The sequence below is a fragment of the Scylla paramamosain genome, chromosome 14, assembly GCF_035594125.1.
Source record: "Scylla paramamosain isolate STU-SP2022 chromosome 14, ASM3559412v1, whole genome shotgun sequence".
In the NCBI taxonomy this organism is placed as follows: Eukaryota; Metazoa; Arthropoda; class Malacostraca; order Decapoda; family Portunidae; genus Scylla; species Scylla paramamosain.
Genome location: NC_087164.1, coordinates 9109923 through 9133505, shown reverse-complemented (window position 1 = coordinate 9133505; position 23583 = coordinate 9109923). Strand labels below are relative to the sequence as shown.

Here is a 23583-nt window from a genome sequence, read left to right as displayed (position 1 = left end):
ATTATGAAAGGGGAGGAGGAGGAAGAGGAGATGTTGTAGGAGGAATATTATTGGCTAGTGAGTTATGAAGAGAGAGAGAGAGAGAGAGAGAGAGAGAGAGAGAGAGAGAGAGAGAGAGAGAGAGAGAGAGAGAGAGAGAGAGAGAGAGAGAGTTGTATTTTTGAAGGTAGTTATGTGAAGTTAGTCAAAAATGTTTGTTTTTCTCATCCTTGTCGTCTTGTATAATTGCATTCTCTCTCTCTCTCTCTCTCTCTCTCTCTCTCTCTCTCTCTCTCTCTCTCTCTCTCTCTCTCTCTCTCTCTCTCTCTCTCTCTCGTGCACCCTCCTAAAGATACTGTTCCCTCCCACCATCATTTCTTCCTCCTCCTCCTCCTCCTCCTCCCTTCCTTTGATACAACGTCTCTCTCTCTCCCTCCTCCAGGTATGATATTCTCTCCCTGCGCTCTTCCTCTCCTTTCCTCCCTGGCCTCGTCCTTCAGTGTATCTTGGTATCTTTTCCTCCTTTGGTTATGATCTTGGTCCCTCTCCGTCCCTTCACTCCTGCCTCCCTTTAACTCCCTGGTCCTGTTGTGGGGATTTAAAGACGGGCAGAAAGGACAGGTAGAAGAGGGTAGGGAGGTGAATAAGGGACAGGTTGTGATTCTACTCTCCCTATACACTCCCTTTTTGTCCTTCCTGTCCTTTCTTTGCTTTCATATGTTTTCTTTTTGGTTTTCTATCACGTAAGTACATATGTTTTCTCTCTTTTATTCCAGTTAGTTCTTCTTTCATACTAAGTTAATTATCTCCTTTATTTTCTCTTTCATTTCTCTCCTCCGTCTTTCCCCCTCTTCGGTTTTTTAGTCCGTTAGTTCGTCCATTCCTTTCTTTCTTCCTAAGTCAATACTTTGCCAACTCTACTCTACTCTACTCTACTCTCTCTCTCTCTCTCTCTCTCTCTCTCTCTCTCTCTCTCTCTCTCTCTCTCTCTCTCTCTCTCTCTCTCTCTCTCTGCCACACAAGGGGCCTCGGTCAAGCCTCCCTCACACTTGGATAGTCATTCATATAAACCTTTCCTCCTCACAAGCGTAACTTTCACTCCACCTTACAACGCACCACTCCACTATCTCTCTCTCTCTCTCTCTCTCTCTCTCTCTCTCTCTCTCTCTCTCTCTCTCTCTCTCTCTTTTTCTCTCCTTGTACACTTTAGGCCACGGGAAGTCTTGAAAATTGGATCTCTTTGTTCCTCTCCTTGTTTGGGTTTTTTTTTCTCCCCTTCAGGTATCTCCTTTTGTTGTTGTTGTTGTTGTTGTTATTGTTTGTGATGGTGGTGGTGGTGGTGGTGGTGTGTGTTTGTGTGTTTTGTTCTTCTCGTTCTTGTGTTTCATATTCTTGTTTTTGTTCTTTTTTTTTCCTCGCACTTGTTTTTGATCTGATTCATGTCGTTCTCTTCCTTTTCTTCTTACTCCTCATCTACATCCTACTCATTCCTTTCATCTCTTCCAACTTTGCTTCTTTTCCTTTATCGTGGTGGTCGTCTTGATATTTCCTTCTCCTCCTCCCTTTATCATCCTTCCTTTTCTCCCTTCCCTTCCTCTTCGTCTTCTCCTCTCCCTCAAGATGTCAAGATTGTAACTCATGACCTTAAAAGTGACGCCCTCTGATGATTAGGCTCTCTCTCTCTCTCTCTCTCTCTCTCTCTCTCTCTCTCTCTCTCTCTCTCTCTCTCTCTCTCTCTCTCTCTCTCTCTCTCTCTCTGGGGACGAAGAGTAGAAAGCCACAAAATGCGTCACGAAAAGTAGGCAACCACAAAATGCGTCACAGAAAACGAGCCATTCTACGCTAGAGAGAGAGAGAGAGAGAGAGAGAGAGAGAGAGAGAGAGAGAGAGAGAGAGAGAGAGAGAGAGAGAGAGAGAGAGAGAGATACAGGAGAGTTAGTTTAGAAATAGGACGGGAAGGAAGGAAGAAAGGAAGGAGGGGAAGAAAATAGGAATAGAAAAAGGGGAATGAGAGACAGAAGGAAGGATAGAATAATATTAATATGCGGGAAAGGATAAATTATGGTAGAAAGAGAGAGAGAGAGAGAGAGAGAGAGAGAGAGAGAGAGAGAGAGAGAGAGAGAGAGAGAGAGAGAGAGAGAGAGAGAGAGAGAGAGGATTAGAGCATAGAATTACAGAACCACTCACACTCTTTGGTTCCCTCGAGAGCTCCCAGCCTCTCTAAAGCTAATTATGCACGTAAGTAGCGGTGGGCTGCAAAAATGTGGTAATTGTAGCAGGCGCCGGAAAGCTCGAGTTTATTTGATTCTCCCTCCACACAATGCTGCAAGAGAGAATTGTTATGCGCTGTCTTAGTTTACGTAATGCTCTTACCTCTAGCTTTTATCCTGCCGAGTCTTTAATGTGTTCTGTAGTAAAAGGTAGATGAGATGTCTTTTCTCTCTTTATCTTTCTTAATCTTCTGTCTTCAAGGTTAATTAATTGTTCTCGTGCAAGCTTTCACAGTAGTTGTGTAATATTTCTTTATATATCTTCTTATCTTTCTTAATCTTTCGAATGCTGTTGCTTGTGTCTTCAAGGTTAATTAAATGGTCTCGTGCAAGTTTTTTTTATTTTTTTTTTATGAAAGATATGTATGGAATTACTTTTATAAATCTTTGTAATACTTTCACTGTTATCTATGGGTTCTCTCGTCAAGGTCGGTCTATAGTGGAAGTTTGAAGAGGAGGATTTCACAACACACCATTAAAGACCTCTAAGAAGTGTCTGAGTCGTTGAAATCTATTAGTGTGTACGGTTCTGTTTTATGCTCAGTAAAGTCGTCAGTGATTACTCAAGCACTACATACAAGTGTCGTAATGCCATTAAGTCAAAAGGGATAACTCTTACGCTGTTATCTCTCGAGTGTGGTGTGTTTTTACAGAAGAAAGACAGGAAGGACTCTCGAGAAGGTAAAGTCTGGGCTAAATGCCTCGGAAATGTAAGTAATGTAAATGTAAAAAAAAAAAAAAAAAAAACTGAAAGACCCCTCGTAAGTAGAATACTAAAGAAAACGAGAGACTATTTGCTTCATGAGATCCGTTGATACTCCTCTCTTGAAACAGTTTAAGGAGCAGAAATGAAGAGAGAGAGAGAGAGAGAGAGAGAGAGAGAGAGAGAGAGAGAGAGAGAGAGAGAGGAGAGAGAGAGAGAGAGAGAGAGAGAGAGAGAGAGAGAGAAACTGTTCGATAAAAGGAGTGTTTGAAAGTTGGCCAGTTAAAGGGATAAAAGCGGGAGACTGCGGAAGGTTCCAGTGTTTGTAAATCTTTTGAATATTTAAAGCATTTCGATTGGTTTCGTCAGCCGTGCGGTGTAGCGACGGTGTGTAGTGTGTACCTAATGTTCTAGCCTTTTTACATGTGTACTTTTGCTCATTTTTATTTTGTCATCTTCATTAGCGGGCAGAACTCATAACTTTTCACGTATTTTTATGTAAGAACTGAATATTTTAGGAGCTTGAGTAGACTATGATGGCGACGGTGGTGAAGGACTGCGAAGTTTATTCCCGTTTCACTCTTGCCTCTGTTTTCAGCAAGAGATGGAAACTTAACAAGCGTCTTTATTTGTGAAACTTCTAAACACTTGAATATTTTGAAAGTGTGTTGAAAACTTTATCCCAATGTTCCTTGTGTTTTTTTTTTTTTTTTCGATAAGAGATGGAAAACTTAACCAGCGTCTTTATCTATGAAGCTTCTAAACACTCAGATGTTTTTGCAACGTAACAGTGACGGCGATGAAGTGTGTTTGGTATTTTATCTTAAAAGCGCTTCGATGTATCCGGCACATTACCAAGGCATCGATTAAATAAGCTTGATAATTTACCTGCATTTCTTTTCAATCTTTTCTTTTCGCCGAGAGAAAATAAAATCATCAAGACTCTATTTGTGAAACTTTTTAAACGTTTGAAAAGTTTCGGTACGCAACGACGATTGTAATGAAAAGTGCTTGATATTTTACCTTTATTTCTCGTACATCTTTTTGTTCTTACACGATTCCTCATTTATGAAACTCCTTGAACGCTTGAATAATTTGGAAATGTAAGAATGATGACATTGAGATGCATTTGATATTTCTTATTCATTCAATTACCTACTTTTATTCTGTCAACTACCTCCTAGTATCTACTGTTACCGAGAGAAGGGACACTTGGCAAGATTCCTTACTTGTGAAACTTCTAAACTCTTAAACATTTCCGGAACGTAACGATGATGGAAATTAAGAATGCTAATATTTCACTCTTATTCCACTACGTACTTTTAAATATTATTTTTCCTTGGAGAAGGAAGAAAGGGGATTTGACCGTGGAAAATGTAACCGAAATAATTTATATATATATATATATATATATATATATATATATATATATATATATATATATATATATATATATATATATATATATATATATATATATATATATATATATATGTTACAGTCAATACCTGAATCCAGACAATTTGTAAAGTGACTTATTTTTTCAGGCAATTTGTGAACTGCCTGGTTAGGTTAGGTTAGGTTAGGTTAGGTTAGGTTAGGTTAGGTTAGGTTAGGTTAGGTTAGGTTAGGTTATAACCTAACCTAACCTAAACCTAACCTAACCTAACCTAACCTAACCTAACCTAACCTAACCTAACCTAACCAGGCAGTTCACAAATTGCCTGAAAAAATAAGTCACTTTACAAATTGTCTGGATTCAGGTATTGACTGTAACATAATATATATATATATATATATATATATATATATATATATATATATATATATATATATATATATATATATATATATATATTATATATATATATATATTTATATATATATATATATATATATATATATATATATTTTTTTTTTTTTTTTTTTTTTTTTTTTTTTTCATATAACTTAACTTTTATTTCAATACGTAGTAGTTATCACTGTGTACGGCTTTTATTTATTTATATATTCATTTATTTATATTTCTCTCTAGAAGGAAGTGAGGAATATTGCAAAAAGGAAAAATCTAACTGAAACCACTGTTTTTCATATTGTGTACTTCATTTTTATTCCAATGCCAGATTACTTATGGCTTATATGTTTTTGATCGAGAGGGAGGGAAGGAGGGAGGGAGGGAGCAGAGTTGTGAGTAGGGAAAAAGCTAACTGGAATCGATGTTCGTAAAACCTTTGAATATTTGAGAACCTTTCGTTAGGCTACCCCCGGAGGCGGCTTTCCTTTTAAAGAGAATGGCTCCAGCTCTTTCAGTCCCTTCCTTCCTTCCAGGCTTCACATAAGCGAGACAAAGACTTACTTGGTTTCATTACTCAGCGCTGAAGGGACGCTTACTTAACGACTTTCTTAGATGGGAACGTATTACCCAAAGTTTCAGCGGCTTATCGCGAGCACTCTTAACATGCTTTCTTGGATATTATGGGTGGATGGGGTGTTTCAAGAGCAATTTCATGGTTTTCCTGATAGTTTAATAAATAACTCTACATTATCTATAGTTGAAAAAATTCACTTGTGCATGCTTTAGTGTAGGTTATTTGCACCATCAGTGGGGAAGGACTATTTTTGTGAATGCTCCAGTAGAAGTTATTTGGGTGGACAGGAGTTTCAAGGATGTTTTCATGGTTTTATTGAAAGTTTAACAAGGTTTCTACACCATGAATGGAATAGAAAAAAAAAAAAATTCTACTGGAAGTTATTTGGGTAGGTGGAAGTTACGAGAGCATTTTCATTATTTTCCTGATAGTTCAATAGAAACTCTACACCATTAATAGAGAGAGAGAGAGAGAGAGAGAGAGAGAGAGAGAGAGAGAGAGAGAGAGAGAGAGAGAGAGAGAGAGAGAGAGAGAGAGAGAGAAAAGAAACACCATGAGAACCCAGCTAATCATGTTTGTGACCTTAGAATAAATAACCAAGAGACCAAAACGCTTCAAAATACAAGGCTTCACTTCACCTGTATACCCACCCGTCAGCTGCACTCGTTCCCTCCCTATCAGCCAAGTAAATCTCCCGTCAGATAACGTGATATTCCCATTTCAGTCTCCATTTCAGTCGCCAGCCCTCCAGATCTTCCACATTTAAATGCCCATCTACATGCACACCTGACCATGCACTCACCTGTCACTCCCTTACGTGCTGGCTTACCTCTATTTACCGCTGTGCAGCCTTTAGATCAGAGAGAGAGAGAGAGAGAGAGAGAGAGAGAGAGAGAGGAGAGAGGAGAGAGAGAGAGAGAGAGAGAGAGAGAGAATTACTCCAAAAAAGTTAAAAGAAAAAAAAGTGAAGGCAGAAACAAAACGAAAACAAGAGAACAACAAATTCTCTCTCTCTTTCTCACTTTAGTCGTGCATCGTTTACATACTTTTTTGTTTTTTGTTTTTGTTTTTTAGAAAGTGAGCGAGTCAGGGAAAGTGAAACAAGAAGTGCTAGTGTCGAATACTGAGAGAGAGAGAGAGAGAGAGAGAGATGAGAGAGAGAGAGAGAGGAGAGAGAGAGAGAGAGAGAGAGAGAGAGAGAGAGAGAGAGAGAGAGAGAGAGAGAGAGAGATAATAGGTAATTCAGAGCGGAAGAACTTGCACAACAACGTAACAACGAAACGACTTTAATAGAGACTTGGGCCACTGGGAGTTAATAGACACTTGGGCCACTGGGAGCTAATAGACACTTGGGCCACTGGGAGCCGTAATGGTCGTGAATGGTGATGTTAACCTTTTTTTTATTTATTTTTATTTACTTTTTTATTTATTTTTTTTTTTGCCTTGATGAAAATTGCCTGGTGTAAGTTTAGAGTATAAATAAAGACAGTACTGCCAACAATAGGAGTGATCGAGTGGTTTTACACCTCTTATTACCTCAAGTATAGGACTTTGAATAGAGAAATTGAGGAATCAGGGCTTGAATAAAGGGAATAGAAATATGGACGTGAATGGATTTAGTAAATGACTGTGCGTAGAGTTCGATATTTGTTTACGTTCCTGAATTTTCGAATGATACACAGCGTAGTCAAGAAAGTTTGCCAAATTCTCTTGTAGTAGAATATAAATTGAGTAAAAGATCAAGCGAATGCAAGGAATAGAAGTTACTGAGGTCTGAAATTTGGATGTAAAATGAGATGGTAATTTTAAAGTTAATGGAGACGCTGTGTATTTGAGAAACCTGTTAAATTATCCCGAAGAAAAAAAAATAATAATAATGATAATGCGAAATGAGATGAATGCAAAAGTAGATGTAATATTGAGGTTGAAAAATCCGATAAAAAGCGAGCAACAAAAGTGGACAGTAATGGATGCGCCACATAAACGGAAGCTTCACAGAGATCCCTTAAAACAAAGAGAAGTGTTGAAGAAAACAACTAGATTTTTAATCCAGATATAGAATAGGAAAACAAATGAAAGACAAATGGGTGCGCTGTGGAAACAAGAAACTTAATAAAACTCAATTAAAGCAAAGAAGAAGAAAAATAAATAAATAAATAAAGAAGGAATACCAAATCACATCTGTTTCGTTTTGCGCCCCTCCCAGACTTTGTTCTTGAGTCTTGTCTTTATGAATACTGAAGTGGTTTGTTCCCTTTCCCTACCCTGACCTTTCCTTCCTCTTCACTGGGGCGCCTCGGAGCCTGATTAGCAAATGTTGGCGTCCCTCCGTCCCCGCCCTCAGGAAACATTTTTTTTTTTTCATTCACTGTGTAACGGGAAGTCGTTTTTTCTTTCTCCCCTTTTTTTTTTTTTTTTTTCTTTTTCAGGTGTGTTTCTCTTTCATGTTCTTTTCGAAGTGACTGAGCCGATTTATAGGATTATTAGCCACTTATTATGTGCGATCGTACGTTTTTTTTTTTTCTTATTTCTGAAGTTGATGCTCTATGAGTGATGGCGTTAAGTTCACATCATCCACTCATTGCCAGCAGGAACTTGGAAACTTTATGATAAACTGCTCGGGGTCTGGTGCCTTCAAGTTAAACATTTTACACGCACAGAGAATGTATTGTGCTGTCCGTCGTGATTAGTAGAAATGAAAAAAAAAAAAAAAATTCATTAAACGGCGAAAAGCTTGATATTTTGTCGTATTCCATTCAAGTTAAGGATTTTATAACCGCCAAAGAAAGACATTTTGTCCTGAAAAATTATCAAAAGTTGTCTCATTTCAGTCACTCTTTAGAAAACTTACTCAACAGAAGCCATGAATACCTGAAAGAATATTGTTCCTAAGCGGCATATCATTACGTAGATAAGATAACGTAGCTGTATTATGTTTTCTTAAGGATACACAAGCCATTGTAATCATTAAGTGACATGTATTAATGAAAGGCAAATTATCTTTTAGTTATCATCTTTTCAGTGAACATCGGTAAGAAACATCATGTGAAGACTTGATATGCGTTGGGTACATCTTTTTCCCTGGCATCTTATGAGGGCGCTGTTCAGTCGTGTGGACAGTTAATTGTAAAACATGAAGCCTCTGAACACAGGTAAAAGAGAAAAATAACTCAAATAACAGACAAGCTCTATTTCCCTCACGGACCCGTTTGACGTTTCATATTTCTTCGTTGAGATTCAGGTGGTTGATATATACATATTTTTTTATTATTATTTTTCTACTCTCTTCCTTTTTTCCATTCTTCTTTTTATGAGATGAGTGGCGCATACTTCACCCTCGCCTCCTCACACTCAAGGCCATAAAGACACAGCCCCAAAACACAACCCTCTTCACCTCACTTTAGTTCCAAGAGACGCTCGGTTCAGCTCCCCTGGCCTTGCTTTGTCCACCGTGCTCCTCTCTGAGTGCCCTGAGGAGCAAAGAAAACGTAGCGTCACGTAACCAAAGAAAACGTGAACAAGATTTTGACACAATACCATCCTGTCTTTTTAAAATTGAGATTAACTTTATCTTACCATGAACCTGCGCTGCCTTCTTTTTGTTTTAATTCCTTTGATTTAGTTTCATTCCTTTCCGTTCATCTCTTCTTACGTTTATTTTCCGTTCTCATTCTCTCCTTTCCATTCTTTTAACATTCCGTTTATCTGCTCTTTTGTTTGTTCATCTCTTCCTGTATAATTATTCCTTTCTCATTACCTCTTTTACATCCTCTTTACATTCCCTTTATCTTCTCTTTTGTTTATGATGCAGTCAAGGTAAAAGAAAGCAGGGCAGATACAGAACCAGACAGATTAGATACGTTTTTGCTGGAGTTCCAGAAATAGACGTCCACTGAACAGAGAGGAGTGAAGAGAGAGAGAGAGAGTTTAAAGAGGCCTTTGTCTCGCAGTGGAATTATAGAGACAAGAGGTGTTGATGATAGTGACGCTGATGATGGTGATAAGGAGGAGGAGGAGGAGGAGAAGAGGTTAAGGAGGGGCGTTTATGAAGGTGCTAGTATATTGTCCCACATATGTACATAACTCGAGATTTCAGTTATTTTTCATTGGCTATAAAAGAAAGAAATATAGCCCATAATTTAAACAGAAAGCGAGTGTAAGTTTTAGACAATACGAGACAAAAAAAAGAAGAGTTTACAATATTCAGAGAGAGTAGAGAGAGAGAGAGAGAGAGAGAGAGAGAGAGAGAGAGAGAGAGAGAGAGAGAGAGTGGCGAGGGGACGTGACGCAGTAGTTTAAACAATATAAAGAGGAGTAGAGAAGAAAGGTAGGCAGGAGGGTGGTGGGGCGGGGGGAGAGTAAGTGAGGCAACCCGCAGACCTGTCCTCTTTATCGACGGGGAATAAAGGGAGGAGGAGGTAGTGGTGGTGGTGGTGGTGGTGGTGGTGGTCACAGGGTGCTACAATAGTAATTGTCAATAACAGGACACTTCTCATGTTATCTAGTGAAGGTGATGGTGTGGTGCTCTCTCTCTCTCTCTCTCTCTCTCTCTCTCCTCTCTCTCTCTCTCTCTCTCTCTCTCCTCTCTCTCTCTCTATTTGTATTCGATTTTTGTTTCTTTTCTACCCGTTTTTGTTTTTTTCGTCTTGTGCTTTTTTTTTTGTCTTTATTTATCACCTTTACCTTCCCCAAAGTCTCCTTTCCTTTATTTTCTTATATTTTCGTTCTTTTTTATTTTCCCTTGCTTCTCAAAACTTTCGTTCCACCTCATCTCTCTCTCTCTCTCTCTCTCTCTCTCTCTCTCTCTCTCTCTCTCTCTCTCTCTCTCTCTCTCTCTCTCTCTCTCTCTCTCTCTCTCCCCCACATAACATCGTGGGTGGAGGTCTTCGCTGGGTTGACCTTTCGCGGCGAGGTCACAGGCATGGCTGAGCAGGTCACCCGTGTCGGTCACATCACTGGTTTATCTCCTATTCCTCCCCTCCCTCCCTCTCTTCCTCCCTTCCTCTGTTCCTCCGTCTATTCCTGTCCTCTTCTCACCTTTTTCTTTGTTGGTATCTTCCATTCACCCCTGTCTCTTTCTTTTCTATTATTCTGACACTCCTTTTTCTTTCCTTCTTTCTCCTCATCTTTCTTTGCCCTCCTCGTCCTCCTCCTCCTTTGTCCTCCTCCTCCTCTTTCTCATCCTCCTCGTACATTTAATTTGTTTCTTTTCATTTATCTTTTTTTTTCTTTTAACCATCGACTTGCCTTTCAATAATTTACGTTTATTTCCTTTTATGTTTTTTTTCTCTCTCTCTCTCCCTTTTTTTTTCTCTCTCTCTCTCTTTCTCTTTCTCCCTGAAGTGAAATTTTCAATATTCTTATCTCTCAGCTCATTTCAGCGTCTTTTCCTGAACGCATTTTTGTCATTTTTCCCTCCCGCTTACAATCTCACTGCAATTTTCCAACCTATTTCCCTTCTGAATGAGCTCCGTTTTCGCCCTCGCCTAACTAATCCCCGCCCCGCCTTCGTCCTGATTCTTGGCCGTTCGTCCCAGCCATCACCACCTTGCTCATCACACTCTTACTCGTTAGTTCATCCATCAGCCATTATAATATGACCCATAACTCTTACTCACCTTTCTCTTTACTCACGCTCGTTACCTCAGTCATCAGCCATTTTCATCCCCACATTTACTCACCTCAGTCATCACTCATTCGTCACATCAAGAACATCACATCACTGTCCTGAGTCTAATCCAGCTCTTCATCACTCTGAATCCCATACATATACTGTCTTAATTGAGCCTAATCTATCTTATCATTACTCTGAATCTCCCATCACTCCCATCGCTGCAGTAAACTTCCCATCACCAGTGTAAAAGCCCCATCACCTTCACGTCTCTTCCCCGGCGAGTAGGCTGGCGCGAAGGGACGGCAGGAAATTAACGGGAAGAGAGGAGGGAGCGTTAAAAGTGTTCATATTCTCGGGACTTGTTCTTCTGTGGGGGAACATGAGGCGCGGCGAGAAGATTGTGAGTTGTGGCGTTTGATCTTCTGTGTTAGAGGTTGAGTGTAGGTATTTTTATGGACGGAAAAGAAATAAAAATAAACAGATGAGTCGGTAGAAATCTAAAAAAAAAAAAAAAAAGGCTTGAAACGAAATAATTTAATGGATCGACTGATTTGCTCCCTAGTTTTTCTTTTCATGTTTAAAAATTTGCTCTCTCTCTCTCTCTCTCTCTCTCTCTCTCTCTCTCTCTCTCTCTCTCTCTCTCTCTCTCTCTCTCTCTCTCTCTCTCTTCTCTTTATTCTTATGCATTTTTTTCACTTCCTTTTATCTCTCTTTACATTTCCTTCTTCGTCTTTTTCCTCCTTATTTAATTCTCATTCATCTATTCATGTCTTTCCCTTTCCCGATTATGTTCTATTTATTTCCGTTTCCTTCCCTTTTTATCTACACTTCTTCTATCTCTCCCTTCTTATTCTTTCCATTCCTGTCCTCCTTTCCATCATCCTTTTTTACATCACCGCTCTCTCTCTCTCTCTCTCTCTTCTCTCTCTCTCTCTCTCTCTCTCTCTCTCTCTCTCTCTCTCTCTCTCTCTCTCTTCTCTTCTCTCTCCTCTCTCTCTCTCTCTCTCTCTCTCTCTTCCCCATCACCCATCTATTCTACCCTCCATCTCCCCCTTCTCGTTCCATCTTATCTACATTCATTCCATTTACCCCTTTTTATTCTTTCCATTCCTATCCTCCTATCCTATCTTTTTTTACACCCCACCTCTCTCTCACCCACCACCTATCCATCCTTGCCTCCAGCTCCGCCCCTTGCGTTCCTCCTTTTCCATCACCCTGAGGGGCCAAACCTTCCCCCAGATCAGTTTCCATCACCCTAAAATATCAAATTACCAAGATACCATCGCCCAGTGCACACACTCGAGGTCGTTATGGGCGCAGCCTCCTTGCCAGCCAGCACCATGAAATAGTATGGTTTCCTTGCTGCTTTGTTTCTCCCTGCTTTCTGTGGCTTAAGAATCACGGACGCTCTTTTGGAGAGGTAGGATGGATGGAGGACAAGAATGATGGATGGGCGTAAGAAAAAAAGGACAAGATGAATGATGAATAGTAAATGAGGGGAAGAAACGAGGGAGAAAGGGGAAGAATTGGGTTGGGAGGTGCAGGTGGAAGGAAAAGAAGAAGGGAAGGAGGATAGATAGACGGAAGAAAAAGATGGAAAGAACAGGAAGAATGATGAATAGCAGATGAGGGGAAGAAGGGAGGAAGGGAAAGAACTGGTTGGAAGAAAGATGCAGGTGGGAGGAATAGAAGATGGAAAGGTGGATAGACGGATGTAAGAAAGAAGGAAAGATTAATGGGGAGAAAAATTGTGCATGAATGGAAGTTGAAAGGAACGAGAAGGGGAGGGAAGAAAAGTGGAAAGAAGGGTTTACGTTTGTAAGAATGAAGGAATAGGAGGATAAATGAATATAACAAAGAGAAAAGGATGAACGAATAAAGAAACGAAAAGAATGAAGATTGGAAAAAAAAAAAAGAAGGGGAGGAGAAAGAAAAGGATGTAGATGAGAGGAATGGAGGAAGACGAAAATATATGGATGTAAACATTGGAATAAATGAAGAAAGATAGGAGTTGAATGACGGCGAAAAGGAAGGAGACTAGAAAGGAGGTTAGGTTAGTTTAAATTAGGTTAGGTTAGATTAGGTTAGGTTATGCTAAGTTAGGATACATTAGTTTAGGTTAGGTTAAGTTAGGTTAGATTAGTTTAGGTTAAGTTAGGTTAGGTTAGGTTAAGTTAGGATAGATTAGTTTAGATTAGGTTAAGTTAGGTTAGATTAGTTTAGGTTAGGTTAAGTTAGGTTAGGCTGAAAAGGAGGAGGAAGGAAGGAGGGTATAAAGGAGGTTGTGTTTACAAGAGGGAAACTTGACTGGCAGTGGTACCTGAATCTGTTTTCAAAGGACGGCGACGAAGTTTAAAGACGTAAGGCCGGCCAAACAGTGAGAGAGAGAGAGAGAGAGAGAGAGAGAGAGAGAGAGAGAGAGAGAGAGAGAGAGAGAGAGAGAGAGAGAGAGAGAGAGAGAGAGAGAGAGAGAGAGAGAACACACGCACACACAAGCATTAGTGATATCCTACGCAAACGAAAGTGAAAGAAAAAAAGAAAAATAAAAGAAATCTCTCCAACAGTTTTTGCTCGAGAACAAACCTTTAATGCGGCGCTGAAGAATGACTTGAGAATAAAAGGAAGGAAGGAAGGAAAAATGGGTTTGATAATAGAGAAGCAGAAAACAATAGAAGAGGTAAGACCCAAGCAGAAAGAGGAGAGGACAAGGAGGAAAATGAAAGACGGGCCCTCGCAGACGCACGCCGTGAAGAGCGCGGACAGCGGCAGCAGATGGAAAGCGATCCAAGCAGTGGCCAGAGACAACAGGAGCAAGCTGATGAGGAGACACAAAGATAAATCAGGAACAACAGCGAAATCTTCCGAAAAGACGCGGAGATCGAGAGGAGACAATGGAAGCGGAGGGCGGGACGGCAGATCGCTGAGGAGGGGAGAGGTGCCGCCCAGGAAGGACGGCATCCTGGGAAGCAAACATCGGGGCGGCGCGCACTGCCCTGGCAGGCTGGACCGCTCTTCCAGCTTCAACAGGAATCACGTCAACAACAGAAGCGTCAGAGGCACAAACAGCTCCGCCAGAAGGAACGCAAAGGCAATGAGAAGCCCCAGCGGCACTCCAACCGGTGCCACGCGCCGCCCCCCACGAGCCAGTGCTCTCACCGCCACCTTTCAGACCCTCGTGCCACTCGCGGCTCTCTCCCCCTCTCTTTCGGGGCCCGAGATAGCTACCCGTGGTAGCGCTTATTGCTTGTGGTGTTGGCGGTATAGGGGGAGTGGGAGGTGGCGGTGGTGGCGGGGACGGTAATATTATCGCCTGTGGTGGTGGTGGTGACGGCGACGACGTAATCAGAGCACAGGAAGCAGAGGCGTCCAACACGACCGTCTGCAATGAAGACGCTCCCGGCACGAAGGGCAGCGAAGAAAATAACCTACAACCTCATCACTGATGTTGCCTCGAGCCCCACCTGTGACGGAAATACGCAGGAGGAAACTGGAGCAGAGCTTCAAACAAGCAAAGAAATTTCTCCCCAGCTCTGTCTTGCAAGTCCCCCTGATGCTTCCGATGACACTCCAAGCCCAGGCGACGGAAACATGGAGAAGGAAACTGGAGCACAGCTTCAAAAGGAGGAAAGATCCTGCTCCCGCCCTTTGTCTTACAAATTCGCCAGATGAATCCAAAGAAACTTCGAACCCTGAGGTTGGCACCACACAGGAGGACGCTGGAGTGCAGCTTCAAAACGAGGAAGATTTTTCTCTCGCTCTCTGTCTTGCTAGCCCTCCTGATGTGTCCAAAGAGACTCCAATCCCAGAAGATAAAACCACGCAGGAGGAAACTGGAATGGAGCCTCAGACCATCCAGGACTCTCCTCCCGCCCTTCACGGTGCAAGCCCGCTGGACGGCTCTGGTCAAACAGAGGACACCCCACGCATGCGAGATCAAAGCAAGCGTAAGTTGGAGGCCCATCGAGTTTCATTTACCGTATATATTACCGAGCTGTACGCGGAGGAGGAAGACGAAATACCAGCGGAGGAAGATACACGAGCAGAAGGTGGAAGATTAGGCATAGCAGAAGAAGAAACCGATGGAGGAGGAAAGATGGAGGACAAAACCCACCAAAGACAAAAGATGGAGTGCGAAACCCAGCGAAGAGAGAGAGGTGGGGACGAGATCGGGCGAAAAGAAGTGGAAGAGGACGAGACCGAACAAAGATGGATGACGGAGGACGAAGCCGAACGAAACGTGGGGAGTGTAAACAATGAGGAACCCGACGTGACAAAAAGCGCGGAAAAAATGAGAGAAGGAACACTCCTGTCACTTAATGAAGGCCGCGAGGTGTCGATAGCAGCGGCCGAAGAGGAGCCGTTAGATAACAGTGTTCCCAGTGAAGAGGACGAAGAGGAGGCGGAAAAGGAAGACACTGCACAGGAAAGGGAAAAGGGAGAGGGAATAATACGAGACACTGAAGAAAGAGATACGAAAGACGCAGCGACGGAGATTGTATCAGAGGAACGAAATTTAATAGCTGATGAAAACAAAAAAACCACGGTATTTAACACGAGTGCCGGAGATGACGAGGTGGAAAGCAAAGAAGACACGGAGAGCAGCACCGTGACAGCGGCGCAGAGAGATGCTATTGCTGGAATGTCAGAGGCCGAAAGGTTACATTATCGTCGACAGCTACTTAAAGGTGAGTTTTTGTAGTTTGAGTATAAGACTACGTCTTCGTTGACTACAGGTGAAAAAGAACATGAAAATAGAACGTAACTGAATTTTTCTCCTAGCAAACAAGCTTGGGAGAGAGAGAGAGAGAAGGAAGTAGAGAGAGAGAGAGAGAGAGAGAGAGAGAGAGAGAGAGAGAGAGAAACACCATATCCTTTGTTGAAATTAGACATGTTGAAGTTTTATAAGAAAGTCAAATTACTGGAAAAATAATACTACTTACCTAAACTACTGTCCGCTTTCCAAACAACAATCCCCTTGGCAAACTGTGGGAGAAAAAAAAAAAAAAAAAAAACACATTGAAATAACAAACCCCATATCTTCCACTAAAAGGAGAGATATTGACATTTTATAGGAAAGACTTAAATTGCAGCAGAAAAAGTAACACCACGCCATTATAGCACTAACTTACTGTACTTAATTACTGTCTTTCATTTTCGCAGGTGAGGCAGCATGGTGCAGGTTGCTCCCACAGGCCAGGTGAGTGTGGTGGTGGGAGTAATTAACTTGTGTATTACTTCGGCCTTGTTCTTTCTGTTGGAAGGACCCAGAGTCACCTTACGCGTCTTCCCACATTTAATTCCTTCTCTTCCTTTTCCTCCTCTTCCCATTTCTATTTCTATCGCTTATTTTTTTCTCTCTCTCTTTCTCTCTGTACTCCTCATCATGCTTCATCTCTTGTTGTTATTGTTGGCCTTCTTCCACTTCTTCTTTTTCTCTTCAACTCTTCCTACTCTTCCTCCTCCTCCAGTGTTTTTTTTTTTGTGTGTGTGTTTTTTTCGTCTCCATCCCGAAATCTTTCTCCACATGCCCGCCGTGAAATCACCAAGCATGCTCCTCCTCCTCCTCCTCCTCCTCCTCCTCCTCCTCCTCCTCCTCCTCCCTTCTCATTCACCTGCTGTCCCTCTGCTGCCGCCCTGTACGTCCCTCCCTTCCTCTGTCTAATCACCCTGTGTTCTTTCTTTCCTTCCTCGTTCACCCTTGAGTCAGTCTGCCCTCTGAAATCCGTCTGTATTTCCCCTTCCGCTCCCTCCTCACTCCCTCTGGGTCTTATCTTCCCTCTGCCTTTTCTCCTCCCTCCACTCAACCTGTCTTCTTTCTTCCCTTATTCCATGCACCTTGTAACCCCTTTCACCCTCTGCACCTTCTCTTTCTTTCTTTCTCCCCTTCGCCCTCCGCTCAGCCAGCCCCTTTCCGCCCCTCCCAGTCGTGTCCTCGCCACTCCGCCCCGTGCACTCCTCCCTAGCCACGCACCAGCCGCGGACCATGTAGTATGTACCATCAAGGCCCCGAATCCGTAATTACTAGGTGGAAGTAGTAATTTTACTCTCTGCACTAGTGTGTGGATGGGTGCGTGTGGGTGTACGGACCCCCAGCGTGCAAGTGGCCCCTTACCTGCGCAGAAACACGCACACGCAACGCACTCACACTCTCACATGCTTTGTCTCACTTCCATGACACTCTCCTAATTATGGACCACATTCTGAAACACTTTAGCACCGCGACTCCAGTACAATGAAAAGGCCTCTAGTTGAAGCGGCACGGAATATTAAGGATATTTTTATGGTTCTGGAGACAGATTAACAAGATCTGTGCATTATTAATAGGAGAAACACTCTTGAGAAACCGACTAATCATCTCTGCAACCTTTGAAAATAGTCGTGGTGAGAGAGCAAAGCGTTTCTGAATACGACCTTATGTTTTGTGTTTTGTTCTAAGTTCACCTATCTTGAGTCTCGAGGATTAAGTGGACATAGACGCTAGCTATACCCTCCCGGTGAGAGCCTCAGAGTATAGGATGATATGTGGTTAAGGCCAAGTCCTTCTATACACCACACATTTCACCCTCCTGCGTAAGAATGACACCAACCGTCAGCTTATCAGTGAAGACCTGTAGCAGTATCTTAGTGGTGTGCGACCCTCCGCCTGCTTAGTGACAGTAGTAAATGACGTTATCACTGAGCTAGGGAGTGACGTGTGTGTGTGTGTGTGTGTGTGTGTGTGTGTGTGTGTGTGTGTGTGTGTGTGTGCTTATCGCGTTGTTTGAGAGGAAGTAATAGTCAGATAAGCTTCCTGGGCATGATTTTCTGATATGAAATAGTGCCTCCTGACAGGAAAAGGAAATTACAACGAGGCGCTAAAACAAAGAAAACGGTTTTGCAAGAGGAACTTAGGCAAAAGGGTGCGCCTCGCTTGTGTGTGTTTACTTTGGTGTCTACCCTTCCCTCCCCTCGGGCCCACCGCGCCGCCGCACTGCTTCCCGACCATCTTACGTCACTGGAGTACATCCTCTCCGTAGATGAGACAGTTTTTGCACACAGGCAATCTTCCGATAAACCAAAAATTCTATATTTTCTTGTGAACCCAATTCAGCCTGATATGAAACATTCCTCAATATCGGTTTCCAATACCACCTCTCCCCAGCCTCTCGCCAATCCTCATCCTCCAGGCCCGCGTCCCTCTTCTTTCCCAGGGGAGCGGCGCCATCTGGGGGACGAAACTGGGGACGCAGGACACAGAAAAAGGGTTGTGGTTGTGGCTGGAGGGTCTGGCCGCTGCCTGTATGTGCCGCAAGGTTTTTGAGGACTGGTGCAGGTGTTGGGCAAAGAAAAAGAAGAAAAAGATTGTGTGACGAACATTTGGAGCATAACGATATTAATAGATAAAATATAAATCAGCTGAATTAAGACCAGTAACCTCTCACGAAACTAACAAAAAAATACTAGATACACTAACAGTAACTTCGATCTGGCATAGGAGCAGTCCCATCCAGCCATCAAGTCAAATTGAGTTAGTTTAATGTGTGTGTGTGTGTGTGTGTGTGTGTGTGTGTGTGTGTGTGTCGATGATTCTGGAGCACTGCGCCATGAAGTGTCCCAGGCAGGTCAGAGGGAACGCGAAGCTGTCAGGGTTGAAAAGAATTAGATTTTATTACGAGAGATTTTCTGAAAACGGCTTGGGGAAGTGTTGCCCGTCACGAATGTGTGTGTGTGTGTGTGTGTGTGTGTGTGTGTGTGTGTGTGTGTGTGTGTTTGTGTGTATGTGTGTGTGTGTGTGTGTGTGCGTGCACGAACGGAACTGTTATGCCGCAAGAAAGGAAGGATAACTCATTTCCTTGGGGTGAGTGGCAATCACTACTCACACTGATCACGTGTTTCATTCCATTCACGTGAAGGAAAGATTAAGATTGAATAAGGAAACGTCGAGCACACTCCCCTAACAGAGATACCTTTGTGAAGTGCAGGGGCGTGCGTCGAGAGAGCATGGAGAAAGTGGTGCCCATGTAAAGTACTCTTAAGTTGTGCGTAATTCTGTTAATATAATCCTTTGTCAGCCAGCAGCATGAAATCCACTACAAAATGAAAGACTAAGACAAAACTTGAGGCACTGAATCCCTTATCTTTGACTCCAGTGCTGCCACGTTTCCATTACCACTGAGGTTCCTGGAAAGATCTGCGGTGGAGTTGTGTGGTGGATCCGTGCTGGTGTCAGTGTTGTAGGAAAGGAAATAGCGTGTTTAATGACATCTTGGTGTGTGTGTGTGTGTGTGTGTGTGTGTGTGTGTGTGTGTGTGTGTGTGTGTAGATCATTATATTACAAGGTACACATTTTTTTAACGAGGTGTTTATTGAGCAACTCTTTAAATATAACAATTTCACCCTTACGACTGAAGGTATTAAAAAACTCGTACGTAATTGGAAGAGACGCGATAAAACAAAACACAGTGAAGATAATTCGTCAGAAGTGGAACAGATAAACACCAAGCAGCAGACGATAGCAAGTGAAGGAAACTTACTATACTAGAACGATAAAAGGATAACAGCTCACTCATCACTGTTCGTTGTATAGAAACCCTTTGTATACCTGCAGACAACTAACCAACTTACCATAAATACCGATGACTGCAAGTGTTGATGATGACGAAGGTGAAGGAAGGTGAAGCATAATCATCCTTACTGTTCCTTATAAACAACGCTGACTATTGTATGTATGTATGTGTGTGTGTGTGTGTGTGTGTGTGTGTGTGTGTGTGTGTGTGTGTGTGTGTGTGTGTGTGTGTATGCTTACGCTCACGTGTGATGGATAGACTTGGGTTTCTGTGTATTTTACTCTCCTCCCTGAACCCTCAACGCAGCCTTTCTCTCTCCGCCCTGTGCTTGTCTTGTCTTGAGTTACCTGATCGATTCACTCCACACCTGAGATGGCACCTGAGGGAGGGAGTAAATGCAGCTCAGATTGAGAGTAATTACTTCATCTGATAATTGGGAAGTACTAAATCTCGTTTGCTTCAAGACAAAGAGGAAAAATAGTCATCGAGAAATAGGAGCTCAGTGCCTTACCTTGGGAGAGAGAGAAAAATAGTTGAACGTAATTACTTCATCGTGTAATGAGGGCATGCATCAGATAATGAAGGAAGTGTCAGGTACAAAAAATATTAGATGAAAAATAAGAGGTTAGTAACTGAACTTGGGATAGAAAAGAAGATAATAGTAAGCCATCACTTTTATAATCAAGGCCTTCCCTTAAAAAAAAAAAAAGAAATGTACATCAAACTATCAAGAGAAAAAAAAAATGCATAAAGGCAAACTAGTAATGTGTAAAGACGGTGAAAAACTTTAGAAGGGCTAAATATGTTGCTCGTATAATCATTTTTCCCCATTGTGAAAGCAAGGGTGAGGGGCTTGTAGGAGGGAGAGGAGAGGTATAAGTATATATTTGTGGGGAGGTGCGGGTGGTGGCAAGGCATATGTTTGTTGGTAAATAAAGGTGCGTGCTGGAAACACACACGGAATAACCCCAAATGAGCACCTCCTTGCCTTTTTATTTACCCACCAGCAGCTGAGTGGTTCATTATTGATGGTTGCTGTCGGGTTTATGCACACACACACACACACACACACACACTTGAATTATAAGGAAAGACAGTACTGGTGTGTGTGTGTGTGTGTGTGTGTGTGTGTGTGTGAGGCATCCCGTTATGGCACCACAGGAAGATGCAATTACACTATCATCAGGTGTTACACTTTAATCCCTTCCCCCCTCCTCTCTCTCTCTCTCTCTCTCTCTCTCTCTCTCTCTCTCTCTCTCTCTCTCTCTCTCTCTCTCTCTCTCTCTCTCTCTCTCTCTCTCTCTCTCTCTCTCTCTCTCTCTCTCTCTCTCTCCACTCTTGTCTCATGTCTGTACTCTCTACCCTATCCCATCGTTCCGGCCCATTTGTCCCTCTCTCTCTCTCTCTCTCTCTCTCTCTCTCTCTCTCTCTCTCTCTCTCTCTCTCTCTCTCTCTCTCTCTCTCTCTCTCTCTCTCTCTCTCTCTCTCTCTCTCTCTCTCTCTCTCTCTCTCTCTACTCTCTCCACTCTCCTCTCCTGTCTGTACTCTCTACCCTATCCCATTGTTCCGGCCCATTTGTCCATCTCTCTCTCTCTCTCTCTCTCTCTCTCTCTCTCTCTCTCTCTCTCTCTCTCTCTCTCTCTCTCTCTCTCTCTCTCTCTCTCTCTCTCCTGACCACCTCACTGTTACGGGAACGTTCACACCACTCTTCGTGTTCATTTCACCGCTGCTCTAGTGTGTGTGGGTGTCTGCATGCACGCCCGCACGGAGCACAAGTCATTATGCGTGTGTGAAGGGTGCCAGCATGCCGGGATGTCACTCAGGTAGACCTTGGCACACTTGACACATGAGGGTGACGCGTGGAACACCTGCTGGAACTGCCTCTGTCATTGAGTGCGTGAGTTGGTTGCCTTTGCTTTGTCTAAAGTGAATTTCATAGTTTTTTTTTTTTGTGTGTGTGTATCTTTTCGTTTGTGTGATTCTCTCTCTCTCTCTCTCTCTCTCTCTCTCTCTCTCTCTCTCTCTCTCTCTCTCTCTCTCGTCTCTGTTCTGCTGGTCGTGGCGGTTTCCGGTGTCGTAGGTAGGTCAAGTTGGGTTAGGTCAGGTGAAGCGGATTGTGGTGAGGATGAGAGGTTTTTTCCGGTTTCGTTCGTTTGGTTGTCTTTTAATTTTAACTCTTTGTTCTTTGCTTTTTTTTTTTTCATTTAGCTACTCGATAATAGTTTCAATTTTTTTTATTTTTTTATTTTAACGCTTAATGATGTGAGTCCCTTAGGAAAACATAAGGAAAAGGTATGTGTGTGTTAAGGATCATCACTTCCACTGTTTTTCATTGAGATCTTTGCATCTGTCGTTTTTTATTTTATGATTTATTGGATTCTTTGTAAAATCTCAAATATATGAAAGTCGGTGCATCAGCTCAAAATCGTTCTTTTCAATGACTGAGATATATATATATATATATATATATATATATATATATATATATATATATATATATATATATATATATATATATATATATATATATATATATATATATATATATATATATATATATATATATATATATATATATATATATATATATAAATTAAAGACTGGTTTTCTGTCGTCTATGTGAGAATTCAACACTTATAATGATACTGCCCCAAGGGAAAAACCAATAAGTGAGTCAATCTCACGTAGTTGTTTCACATCATGTTCTTGTCCCTCGTCAGTGCAGCGGTGTGGCAGTGTGCGGCATTTCCGACGTCAGTGGCGACAAGACTATTGTGATGGTGTGTTACGGTTTATTATACCTTATTGTTGCTTGTCTTGGCTTATTGTATTCTGGCTCCGCCCTCTCTCGAGCTAAACAGGCATCATAAAGAAGGGCGTTTAGAGTGTCGGGTTTGTATACTGAACTGAAGATGTTAGTGTGTGTGTGTGTGTGTGTGTGTGTGTGTGTGTGTGTGTGTGTGTGTGTGTGTGTGTGTGTGTGTTTCTGTGTGTTATCTCCACCAAAATCCTGAAGTTACAATTCCCTCATAATTATGTCATTTCGTTAAGCACACACACACACACACACACACACACACACACACACACACACACACACACACACACACACACACACACACACACACACACACCATTACTGACCCTGTTGAAATATTACTGGGAAGAAAAGAGAAGAGAAAAGAGACCTGCTTTGAGATGACTGAGCTGAGCTAGAATTGCTTGTGCCTTTAGATGACTCCAAGTCCGTCTGTGACTGAGCCGGAACGTGCAGGAGGGTACTTGGCGATGCACGATCAATACGGTGAGCAATTACACACACACACACACACACACACACACACACACACACAGTGAACGTCGGGGCGGGTTCCTACTTCTACTACCGCTGGTCTTTTTTTTTTTTTCTTTCTTTTTCTCCTCATCTTCCTCCTCTTGCTCTTTTAATGGCGTAATGCTTCGTGTAATTAAAATTCCGTGTGAAGGTTTGTTTCTCCTCTTCCTTCTCTTCCTCTTCCTTCTCCTGCTGGCCCATTGTGTGCTCGGGACGCATTTATTTCTTGACGGTGTTGCTCCTTTCCTTTGGTCGTTTTAGGGACTTTTGTTTTTTTGTTTAGATTCATGTGCATGCTTGTTTCCGTAAATTGCGCCAGTCGTAAGGGGGGAGTTCTCATAGTTAAGAAGTCGATCAATTAAGAGCATGTCTCGGTTCTCTTTATTTTCCTTAGATTTACGTTTTTTATGAGGGACACCGGCCAAGGGCAACAAAAATCTAATAAAAAAAAAGCCCACTGAGATGCTGGTCCCCCTACTGCTCGCTGAGATCTGTGCAGTTTGAATAAAGTCTGAGAGTTTTCCTTTTACGTGGGTCTCTGAAATCCACTTAGTTCATCATGTTTTTACGCGTGTGAAACTTTTGTAATCGTTCCTCAAGCGATGCGAGCCTAATGCTCTTTAAGATGCGTCGGCTTCTGGCTAAGTTGCTCATAGTTTTTCGCTCCTTATCGATGCTTTATGAACTGCTCGTTACGGCGGCCTGAATCAGTCAGTCAATCAGTCAGGCATTATCTCCTTGTCCCTCTGTCCCCATGGTTCTTTTCAG

General features: G+C 42.3%; 1 protein-coding gene across 2 annotated transcripts in view; it reads left to right on the top strand.

The window, feature by feature from the left end:
- Positions 1-23583, top strand: part of LOC135106815 (uncharacterized) — a 118847-nt gene that overhangs the window by 3835 nt on the left and 91429 nt on the right. For both annotated transcript variants that reach the window (XM_064016149.1, XM_064016148.1), the window contains exon 2: positions 16096-16132. In XM_064016149.1, the coding sequence (XP_063872219.1) occupies positions 16096-16132 (37 nt within the window). The remainder of the gene's footprint in view (positions 1-16095; positions 16133-23583) is intronic.